General features: G+C 42.1%; 1 protein-coding gene across 1 annotated transcript in view; it reads right to left on the bottom strand.

The window, feature by feature from the left end:
- The window catches only part of siglec1.L (sialic acid binding Ig like lectin 1 L homeolog), a 31,384-nt gene extending 20,031 nt beyond the window's left edge, over positions 1–11,353 (bottom strand). Inside the window, exons 1-5 of the mRNA XM_018268197.2 lie at positions 11,160–11,353; positions 9,637–9,692; positions 4,920–5,270; positions 2,607–2,903; positions 655–918 (exon numbers count right to left, since the gene is read on the bottom strand). Of these exons, the coding sequence (XP_018123686.2) occupies positions 655–918; positions 2,607–2,903; positions 4,920–5,270; positions 9,637–9,676 (952 nt within the window). The 5' untranslated portion in view covers positions 9,677–9,692; positions 11,160–11,353. The remainder of the gene's footprint in view (positions 1–654; positions 919–2,606; positions 2,904–4,919; positions 5,271–9,636; positions 9,693–11,159) is intronic.
- Between the last annotated feature and the right edge of the window lie 913 nt (positions 11,354–12,266).

A 12,266-nucleotide genomic window follows, 5' to 3' on the forward strand; every position in this document is an offset into this window, starting at 1 on the left:
ATGGTTGTAGAGACAGATAGAGATAGAGAAAGAGAGAAAGAGAGAGAGAGAGAGAGAGAGAGAGAGAGAGAGAGAGAGAGAGGGGTGATGGGTTGGTGGATGGATAGATAGAGATGATAGATAGATGATAAATAGATAGATAGATAGATAGATAGATAGAGAGATAGATGATAGATAGATAATAGAGAGCTAGATATTAGATAGATGATTAATAGATAGATAGATAGATAGATAGATAGATAGATAGATAGATAGATAGATAGATAGATAGATAGAGAGATAGATGATAGATAGATAATAGAGAGCTAGATATTAGATAGATGATTAATAGATAGATAGATAGATAGATAGATAGATAGATAGATAGATAGATAGATAGGTGGATGGATGCACCAATGTTTTTTGTGTTTGAATGGATGGATGGATAGATAGATAGATTGATGGATGGGTGGGTGGGTGAGTGGGTGAATGGATGGATGGATAAATAGTAGATAGATGGATGGATAAATAGATAATAGGTGGATAGATAGATGGATGGATAAATGGGTGGGTGGATGGATAGGTAGATAATGGGCAGATAGATAGATAGATAGATAGATAGATAGATAGATAATAGATAGATAGATAGACACAGAGGCTAGCATTAGTACTCACAGAACACAATTAGCCGGTTGACCTCTGAGGCTCCAGTTCCCACTGGGTTTTGCACTTCACACCGAAAGTTCCCAAAATCATGTCGGGTGATGCTCGGGAAGGAGACGATTGGCTCTCTGGAAAACACCTTGTCGTTCTTATACCACGTGTAGCCACTCACTGCCGGGTAACTGCTATTATACTGGCACGTCAATGTCACTGTGTCCCCCTGCTTAATGTTATCTCTTGATGGGTTTATTAGAAGCTTTACTCCTTTGGGGAAGTCTGAAAGAAGAACATGTGATAAGTCTTGATAATGAAGCTATACACAACTCCTCTCTGAATATCAAACCCTGAATGAAAAGAAAATGAGATCTTACACCCAGTGATGCAAAAGCCATTTGAAAAGTCGCAACTCCAACTTGACGCAACTTGAAGTTTTGATGCATCCGGTGCAACTGCAGTAGACACAACTCATATCATGGCCACAATGAGGATGGAATTTTAGGGGGCATAGTGTGTCCCCTTCTGACTTGGTAAAGTCTATACATGATAATAATAACCTGATTTTAGCAGAGAGTTGGAGAATTCAACAGTTCAAACGAGTCCATCTCGGCTATGGGAAACTCTTTATAAAAGAAAATCAAAGGAAAACAGGACTTCATTTTCGGCTCCTTTCATGACTTTGGGTCTTTTCTTAGCTTCAGGACTTCAACTTTCTCGCTTCATGACTTTGGGTCTTTTCGACGCTTCAGTACTTTTACCTTGGCTTGCTTTTTTTTTTGTCAATTCTGGACTTCTACTTGGCTCGATTTGCGACTTCGGGTCTTTTCGCTGCTTCAGGACTTCAATTCCGTCCTCCTTTCATGACTTTGGGTCTTTTCACAACCTTCAGGACTTCATTTTCGGCTCCTTTCAAGACTTTGGGTCTTTTCGCCACTTCAGTACTTCAACCTCGGCTTGCTTCATGACTTTGGGTATTTTCGCCGCTTCAGGACTTCAATTTCAGCTCCTTTCATGACTTTGGGTCTTTTCGCCACTTCAGTACTTCAACCTCGGCTTGCTTCATGACTTTGGGTATTTTCGTTGCTTCAGGACTTCAATTTCGGCTCCTTTTGTGACTTCGGGTCTTTTCGCAACTTCAGGACTTAAATTTCGCCCTCCTTTCGTGACTTTGGGTCTTTTTGTCGCTTCAGGACTTCAATTTCGGCTCCTTTGGTGACTTTGGGTCTTTTCACTGATTCAGAACTTCACTTTTGTCTCCTTTAGTAACTTCGGTCATTTCACCGCTTCAGGACTTCAACTTAACTTCGGCTGCTTTGGAAAAGTGCAGCACAGCCGGGCACCCCCTTCAGGCTCGGGCCCAGTACACTTGTACCCCCTGTGCCCCCCTGATGGCGGCCCTGCATATGCCAGTCTGGGAAAACAACTTTTTTTCTTTATCATCTACTTGATTATTTATTTTTGTATTTTATTACTGGTTTATATAATCACTTTGTTACTATTCTGTTTAGTAACCAATTTAAAATGTGTTGATTATTCAGAAATTTTTCATTTCATATTCTTGTCCATTATGAACTAGCACACGTATGTGTTTCTTGTGATATGGTTTAGAGACTGCAGGATAGTAGCTGTCATATTGTTATCTTTTTGCTTTCCACTGTGAAAAATTCAATACAATATTTGAACACAAATTATAGGGGGAAACGGTCTATGGTGGGTAAAATAAAATATCGATTTGTGTCTGTAATGGACTTTGCAATTGCAGGACAATCTCTCTCTCTGAGACCTGGTATTAATGCTGGGAGAACACAACTCAGTTTACAAGTCTCTGTCTGTCAACAATGTGGTCAAGTAACTAATTGGTCAAATAAATGATTATTGGTTACTGGACCAAAAAAAGGTGATGTTTTTGGGGTGTTCAGGTATTAGTGAGCCCTTAGAATGCTCTGATATTCCAAACATAGACTTACGATTGACAACAAGGAGAACTTCCTTTGTTTCTTTCTGATCTCCAGCAGAGACCTCACATTGAAGCACCTTCTGGTGATCGAGCCAAGTGAAGCTCGTGGTCAAGTTTTGTCGGATCTGAACAGCAGACGTGTCCAGCTGAACACTCTTTGCCAAGAAAGATCTGTCTGGGTTGTGGCCATGCCATTCCAATGCGTTCGATTCACTTGGGCAGTAGTACGGAGTCGTGCATTGCAAGGTCACAGATTCCCCTTCTGTAATAGACTGAGGGATCACAGCTTTAGGAATTGTTGGTCTACCTGCAAAATCAAAATATATCACTGTGAGAATTCAGAAAATGCAGCCCTGTGTAGAGCTATGGTCCTTTCAATGACTTCTAATATCCTTATCATTTACAGTAGGGGGTACATTATCCCTTATAATACATGAGTGATACTCAGAGTTCCCTGTATAACTCAGCCTGCAGCCTTGTGCCTTTATATGGTCACAGAACAACCCCTCAGTGACTTCTAATATCCTTATCATTTACAGTAGGGGGTACATTATCCCTTATAATACACGAGTGATACTCAGAGTTCCCTGTATAACTCAGCCTGCAGCCTTGTGTCTTTATATGGTCACAGAACAACCCCTCAGTGACTTCTAATATCCTTATCATTTACAGTAGGGGGTATATTATCCCTTATAATACATGAGTGATACTCAGAGTTCACTGCATAACTCATCCTGCAGCCATGTGTATTTATATGGTCACAGAACAACCCCTCAGTGACTTCTAATATCCTTATCATTTACACTAGGGGGTACATTATCCCTTATAATTACATGAGTGATACTCAGAGTTCCCTGTATAACCCAGCCTGCAGCCTTGTGTCTTTATATGGTCACAAAACAACCCCTCAGTGACTTCTAATATCCTTATCATTTACAGTAGGGGGTACATTATCCCTTATAATACATGAGTGATACTCAGAATTCCCTGTATAACTCAGCCTGCAGCCTTGTGTCTTTATATGGTCACAGAACAACCCCTCAGTGACTTCTAATATCCTTATCATTTACAGTAGGGGGTACATTATCCCTTATAATACATGAGTGATACTCAGAGTTCCCTGTATAACTCAGCCTGCAGCCTTGTGCCTTTATATGGTCACAGAACAACCCCTCAGTGACTTCTAATATCCTTATCATTTACACTAGGGGGTACATTATCCCTTATAATACACGAGTGATACTCAGAGTTCCCTGTATAACTCAGCCTGCAGCCTTGTGTCTTTATATGGTCACAGAACAACCCCTCAGTGACTTCTAATATCCTTATCATTTACAGTAGGGGGTACATTATCCCTTATAATACATGAGTGATACTCAGAGTTCCCTGTATAACTCAGCCTGCAGCCTTGTGTCTTTATATGGTCACAGAACAACCCCTCAGTGATTTCTAATATCCTTATAATTTACAGTAGGGGGTACATTATCCCTTATAATACATGAGTGATACTCAGAGTTCCCTGTATAACTCAGCCTGCAGCCTTGTGCCTTTATATGGTCACAGAACAACCCCACAGTGACTTCTAATATCCTTATCATTTACAGTAGGGGGTACATTATCCCTTATAATACACGAGTGATACTCAGAGTTCCCTGTATAACTTGTGCCTTTATATGGTCACAGAACAACCCCTCAGTGACTTATAATATTCTCAATCAAGAGGTATAGGAAGTGCTTCTACTTTATTTAAATAGGTGGTTTACTTTTAGGTTAACTTTTAGTATGTTATAGAATATAGAACTTTTGAATTGGTCTTCAGTATTTATTTGTTATAGTTTTTAAATGATTTGCCTTTTCCTCTTGATTCTTTCCAGTTTTCAAATGGGGGTCACTGACCCCATCTAAAAACAAATGCTCTGTGAGGCTACAAATGTATTGTTATTGCTACATTTTATTCCTCCTCTTTCTATTCAGGCCTCTCCTATTCATATTCCAGTCGCTTATTCAAATCAGTGCATGGTTGCTAGGGGAACTTGGACCTTAGTAACCAGATTGCTGAAATAGCAGACTGGCAAACAGCGAAATAAAAAGCTAAATATCTCAAAAACCACACATAACAAAAAACGTAAACCAATTGCAATTTGTCTTGGAATATCACTCTCTACGTCATACTAAATGTTAACTCAAAGGTGAACAATCCCTTTATCTTGATTTTAATTGCTAATACGTTTCACTATCAAGTATTTGGAAGTATTTTTTCTGCTATTGAGGATGAGTGGTGTTACTCTGGGCTGTAATCTGTAAACATGATATCAATACTTACTATTTACAGTAACAGTGACAGCTTTCTTGCTTGTCCATCTATTGATATTACTTATTTCAAACCTGAACAAATACTCCCCCGAATCGCCACTCTGTAGGTTCCTCAGGAGTGTTGTGCAGTTGTTCAGGTTGGGATCTCCCAGCAATTCCATGCGCCCCTGAAATTCTGCTTCTATGTTCTGTGTGCGATGGTACACGACTTTTAATTCCCTGTCCTTGTACCATATTGGGGTAATTCCATCAGGAGTTTGAATATTGTTGGGGTAGGTGAATGAGCAGGGGATGATCAGACAGGAACCCACCACTCCTTGTAAAGAATCTGGAACAAATACATCCCAGTCGGAATAGGCGCCTACAAGGAGACAAAAAGAACGGAAAATAAAAAGTGTACAATTTAATTAAAATGGGAACACCCATCATGTTACTTAAACATTGACATCTTCTGTTCTAACAGTTGTACCATATAGCAGCAGTGGGTGCTGAAAGGAGAGTGACTGTGGGATAGCAGGTATAGTAGGGAGAGATGGTGTCTATAGTAACAGTGGGATAATAGTCTCTGGGAAGGGAATGTGACTGTGGGATAGCAGGTATAGTAGGGAGAGATGGTGTCTATAGTAACAGTGGATAATAGTCTCTGGGAAGGGAGTGTGACTGTAGGATAGCAGGTATAGTAGGGAGAGATGGTGTCTATAGTAACAGTGGATAATAGTCTCTGGGAAGGGAGTGTGACTGTGGGATAGCAGGTATAGTAGGGAGAGATGGTGCCTATAGTAACAGTGGATAATAGTCTCTGGGAAGGGAGTGTGACTGTGGGATAGCAGGTATAGTAGGGAGAGACGGTGTCTATAGTAACAGTGGATAATAGTCTCTGGGAAGGGAGTGTGACTGTGGGATAGCAGGTATAGTAGGGAGAGATGGTGTCTATAGTAACAGTGGATAATAGTCTCTGGGAAGGGAGTGTGACTGTGGGATAGCAGGTATAGTAGGGAGAGATGGTGCCTATAGTAACAGTGGATAATAGTCTCTGGGAAGGGAGTGTGACTGTGGGATAGCAGGTATAGTAGGGAGAGATGGTGTCTATAGTAACAGTGGGATAATAGTCTCTGGGAAGGGAGTGTGACTGTGGGATAGCAGGTATAGTAGGGAGAGATGGTGTCTATAGTAACAGTGGGATAATAGTCTCTGGGAAGGGAGTGTGACTGTGGGATAGCAGGTATAGTAGGGAGAGATGGTGCCTATAGTAACAGTGGGATAATAGTCTCTGGGAAGGGAGTGTGACTGTGGGATAGCAGGTATAGTAGGGAGAGATGGTGTCTATAGTAACAGTGGATAATAGTCTCTGGGAAGGGAGTGTGACTGTAGGATAGCAGGTATAGTAGGGAGAGATAGTGCCTATAGTAACAGTGGGATAATAGTCTCTGGGAAGGGAGTGTGACTGTGGGATAGCAGGTATAGTAGGGAGAGATGGTGCCTATAGTAACAGTGGATAATAGTCTCTGGGAAGGGAGTGTGACTGTGGGATAGCAGGTATAGTAGGGAGAGATGGTGCCTATAGTAACAGTGGATAATAGTCTCTGGGAAGGGAGTGTGACTGTGGGATAGCAGGTATAGTAGGGAGAGATGGTGCCTATAGTAACAGTGGATAATAGTCTCTGGGAAGGGAGTGTGACTGTGGGATAGCAGGTATAGTAGGGAGAGATGGTGTCTATAGTAACAGTGGATAATAGTCTCTGGGAAGGGAGTGTGACTGTGGGATAGCAGGTATAGTAGGGAGAGATGGTGCCTATAGTAACAGTGGGATAATAGTCTCTGGGAAGGGAGTGTGACTGTGGGATAGCAGGTATAGTAGGGAGAGATGGTGTCTATAGTAACAGTGGATAATAGTCTCTGGGAAGGGAGTGTGACTGTGGGATAGCAGGTATAGTAGGGAGAGATGGTGCCTATAGTAACAGTGGATAATAGTCTCTGGGAAGGGAGTGTGACTGTGGGATAGCAGGTATAGTAGGGAGAGATGGTGTCTATAGTAACAGTGGATAATAGTCTCTGGGAAGGGAGTGTGACTGTGGGATAGCAGGTATAGTAGGGAGAGATGGTGTCTATAGTAACAGTGGATAATAGTCTCTGGGAAGGGAGTGTGACTGTGAGATAGCAGGTATAGTAGGGAGAGATGGTGTCTATAGTAACAGTGGATAATAGTCTCTGGGAAGGGAGTGTGACTGTGGGATAGCAGGTATAGTAGGGAGAGATGGTGTCTATAGTAACAGTGGATAATAGTCTCTGGGAAGGGAGTGTGACTGTGGGATAGCAGGTATAGTAGGGAGAGATGGTGTCTATAGTAACAGTGGGATAATAGTCTCTGGGAAGGGAGTGTGACTGAGGGATAGCAGGTATAGTAGGGAGAGATGGTGTCTATAGTAACAGTGGATAATAGTCTCTGGGAAGGAAGTGTGACTGTGGGATAGCAGGTATAGTAGGGAGAGATGGTGTCTATAGTAACAGTGGGATAATAGTCTCTGGGAAGGGAGTGTGACTGTGAGATAGCAGGTATAGTAGGGAGAGATGGTGCCTATAGTAACAGTGGATAATAGTCTCTGGGAAGGGAGTGTGACTGTGGGATAGCAGGTATAGTAGGGAAAGATGGTGCCTATAGTAACAGTGAGATAATAGTCTCTGGGAAGGGAGTGTGACTGTGGGATAGCAGGTATAGTAGGGAGAGATGGTGTCTATAGTAACAGTGGATAATAGTCTCTGGGAAGGGAGTGTGACTGTGGGATAGCAGGTATAGTAGGGAGAGATGGTGTCTATAGTAACAGTGGGATAATAGTCTCTGGGAAGGAAGTGTGACTGTGGGATAGCAGGTATAGTAGGGAGAGATGGTGTCTATAGTAACAGTGGATAATAGTCTCTGGGAAGGAAGTGTGACTGTGGGATAGCAGGTATAGTAGGGAGAGATGGTGCCTATAGTAACAGTGGGATAATAGTCTCTGGGAAGGGAGTGTGACTGTGAGATAGCAGGTATAGTAGGGAGAGATGGTGTCTATAGTAACAGTGAGATAATAGTCTCTGGGAAGGGAGTGTGACTGTGGGATAGCAGGTATAGTAGGGAGAGATGGTGTCTATAGTAACAGTGGATAATAGTCTCTGGGAAGGGAGTGTGACTGTGGGATAGCAGGTATAGTAGGGAGAGATGGTGTCTATAGTAACAGTGGGATAATAGTCTCTGGGAAGGAAGTGTGACTGTGGGATAGCAGGTATAGTAGGGAGAAATGGTGTCTATAGTAACAGTGGATAATAGTCTCTGGGAAGGAAGTGTGACTGTGGGATAGCAGGTATAGTAGGGAGAGATGGTGCCTATAGTAACAGTGGATAATAGTCTCTGGGAAGGGAGTGTGACTGTGGGATAGCAGGTATAGTAGGGAGAGATGGCGCCTATAGTAACAGTGGATAATAGTCTCTGGGAAGGGAGTGTGACTGTGGGATAGCAGGTATAGTAGGGAGAGATGGTGCCTATAGTAACAGTGGATAATAGTCTCTGGGAAGGGAGTGTGACTGTGGGATAGCAGGTATAGTAGGGAGAGATGGTGCCTATAGTAACAGTGGATAATAGTGTCTGGGAAGGGAGTATGACTGTGGGATAGCAGGTATAGTAGGGAGAGATGGTGCCTATAGTAACAGTGGATAATAGTCTCTGGAAGGGAGTGTGACTGTGGGATATCAGGTATAGTAGGGAGAGATGGTGCCTATAGTAACAGTGGATAATAGTCTCTGGGAAGGGAGTGTGACTGTGGGATAGCAGGTATAGTAGGGAGAGATGGTGTCTATAGTAACAGTGGATAATAGTCTCTGGGAAGGGAGTGTGACTGTGGGATAGCAGGTATAGTAGGGAGAGATGGTGTCTATAGTAACAGTGGATAATAGTCTCTGGGAAGGAAGTGTGACTGTGGGATAGCAGGTATAGTAGGGAGAGATGGTGTCTATAGTAACAGTGGATAATAGTCTCTGGGAAGGGAGTGTGACTGTGGGATAGCAGATATAGTAGGGAGAGATGGTGCCTATAGTAACAGTGGGATAATAGTCTCTGGGAAGGGAGTGTGACTGTGGGATAGCAGGTATAGTAGGGAGAGATGGTGTCTATAGTAACAGTGGATAATAGTCTCTGGGAAGGAAGTGTGACTGTGGGATAGCAGGTATAGTAGGGAGAGATGGTGTCTATAGTAACAGTGGATAATAGTCTCTGGGAAGGGAGTGTGACTGTGGGATAGCAGATATAGTAGGGAGAGATGGTGCCTATAGTAACAGTGGGATAATAGTCTCTGGGAAGGGAGTGTGACTGTGGGATAGCAGGTATAGTAGGGAGAGATGGTGCCTATAGTAACAGTGGATAATAGTCTCTGGGAAGGGAGTGTGACTGTGGGATAGCAGGTATAGTAGGGAGAGATGGTGCCTATAGTAACAGTGGATAATAGTCTCTGGGAAGGGGTGTGACTGTGGGATAGTAAATGCTACTTGTTGATTGGTTGCTGTGGGTTACTGCTGCTTGCAAAACTTTTTTTATTATATAACCCCTATGAAACATATACTGTGACCTTTCTAAATGCAGCCGTCCTTGAGAATCGTTGCCCTGGTAAATGTATGTGTCTCATTATTGGAGCCCTATGACATTATTCTGCTATTGGGCCTTTGCCCTCTCCTTATTGGTAACAATATTCAGACATTACCTTGGCCATGCCACGAGATTAGTAGAATAAACAACAACATCAGTGTTGAGTGTGATCTACGAGTAAAACAAAATACAAAGACAGTTGATTTAAATCCTGAGAATGCAGTAAAGCACCATATTCTATAACAGGAGAAGAATATAATTAGACTTTTCTGCCGGACACAAACAGAGGGATACAATGTTTATTTCTTATTTAGATTTCAGGTTTGTAGAAAGAAGAAGTGAGAGGAAAGTCAATGTAAAGCAGAAGTGGAAACAAAGAAAGGAAATCAGGGAAAGTTTAGTGCAGGAGACAAGGGAAAAGTACATTTGGTTTTGGGTTTTGTTTAAATAACAAAAAAGTTACACAACAGTCAAACCCAAATGTTATGTTTTCCAAGGGACCTGGAAAAAATGCGGGAAAAGTCACATTCATAAAGAAAAACAGGGGGTTTTAAAGGGGTGGTTCACCTTTAAGTTAACTTTTTCTACGTTTTAGAATGGCTAACTCTAAGCAATTGTTTAATTAATTTTTTTCTTTTTAACCAGACTGCTAGAATTGCAAACGAAAGATCTGCTGAATAAAAATCTAAATAACTCAAAAACCACAAATAAAACATGAAAACCAGTTGCAGATTGACTCAGAATATCATTCCATGCATCATACTAAAATGTGAACAACCTTTAAGGAAAATAGGGCAAAATTATGATGTAAAATGTGGAGAAACAGACTAGGCTTGGCCGGATTTGACCTGTTTAGTTTCGCCTAAAATTCGCCGCCAGCGAAATGTTGCCACTGCAGGCGGCTAGAAAAAAATTTGACGCGCGTCATTTTTTTTGGACGCGTAACGCCATACAAGTCTATAGGCGTTATTTCCACTGCGAAACAAGGCGAAAAAATTCGCCCATCCCTAAAACAGACTAAAAATCCAGGAAATTCTTTCTCAACATATTTTTAGAAAATCTAAAAATTGGGGTATGAATGTATTAAAATGGCATGAATTTTCTCCTACATAGAAGATATCATATAAATGACTGTTAATAAACATGACATAGATTATGTTTGGCAAATCCTATGAATTCCACCAGTTCAGACCATTCCCACCAATCAAAGCTTCTTAAACACATTTTCATTGTAATTCACATTCATGAGGAGCTTGAACAACCAACAGAGAAGGTTCCAAATCCAGCTTCAGGCTAATATTCTGTTCTTGGAGAATAGAGTAACACCCAAAGGGTACCTTGTTGTCTCCCTCTAAAATCTCCATATTTTTCTATTCTGTTTCATGTTCAGGTATGAGATAATTAGTACAGAGTGAAGTTTAATCCCACATAAAGGTGTAGAGCGACTGGATAGACAGAATGGGATGAAGACACTTATGGAGACTGGGGAATTGTTGTAGGTGAACATTTATGGGGATAAGAGAAAGTCACCAACTAGAACATAAGATCAGATCCATCTACTACCTGCAGTGAAGAAGTGAAAATATAAAACGTTATAAAAGTACGGTCATATAGCCAACACATCATGGATATACAAACCTGCTGCAGGAAGCCCAAGATCTTGCTGCAACCGTCTCCAGAAACCAAGTGCAGAAGAAAGGATCCTCTCTATTAATAGACAGTGAATTCAGGGTTCCCCTTTTTGGAGAACATGATGTGTTTATGTAACGTGAAGAGGCCCGTGTCAGCAGAATAGGATTCCTTGAGTGGAAGAAACGAGAGTATTCATAAAAACGAAGAAACAAATCTAAGGATACTTCATCTTCAATCACTCTATGACCCCTGTACCTGAGAATAATCAGATCATTGGGTAACCTTCTTGCAGATCAACTGCACCCAGAGATAAGGTGGCCATACATGGATAGATCCGCTCGTTTGGCGATGTCGTCAAACGAGCGGATCTCCCTCCGATATCGGGCAGATCCGATCGTGGGCCCTAGGGCCCTACGATCGGATCCTAGCATTCGCAAACGGGCAGTCGGATCGCGGGACCGCATCAACGAACAGATGCGCCCGCGATCCGACGGGATTTTTAATCCCATCCGATCGAGATCTGGCCGAATCTCGATCGGGGAAGCCCGTCGGGGGCCCCCATACACGGGGCAATAAGCTGCCGACTTGGTCTGTCGGCAGCTTTTATCGGCCCGTGTATGGCCACCTATACTCGTAAAACTGATTGACTGAGGCCTTACTAGAAGGATTGTGTAGTCAGTTCACATGAACAGAATTTGGTTGAGGAGTTGTCCTCTTTTGTATGCAAAAGTATTCAGAATTCTAGGAAAGAAGTCCAATATCACTGCAAAAATTCCCATTGACATGGCGGCTGAACCACGACGCTGGTTTTATCGCATATTTGATCTGATTCCCAACAGGACAGCAAACAAAGTAGTCAATTCTTCAATGGCCACTTTCTATTGGCATCACAAGACAGCAAGTATTTTAGAACAGCACCACCAACGTTGGCCTGAAACGTTGCTGTGATGCCCTTGTAAGATTTTTTGAAGATAAAGAATTTGGTGGTGCTGTTCTAAAATATTTGCAGGAGTCAGGTTTTGCCTTTTTATGAGCCATACTAGGATTTATTTGCAGGTGAGGATGTTGGCTGCCCCACCTAATGCTTTTCTTGTGGATCTGCTTCCCTGGCTC

The sequence above is a fragment of the Xenopus laevis genome, chromosome 1L (assembly GCF_017654675.1).
Source record: "Xenopus laevis strain J_2021 chromosome 1L, Xenopus_laevis_v10.1, whole genome shotgun sequence".
In the NCBI taxonomy this organism is placed as follows: domain Eukaryota; kingdom Metazoa; phylum Chordata; class Amphibia; order Anura; family Pipidae; genus Xenopus; species Xenopus laevis.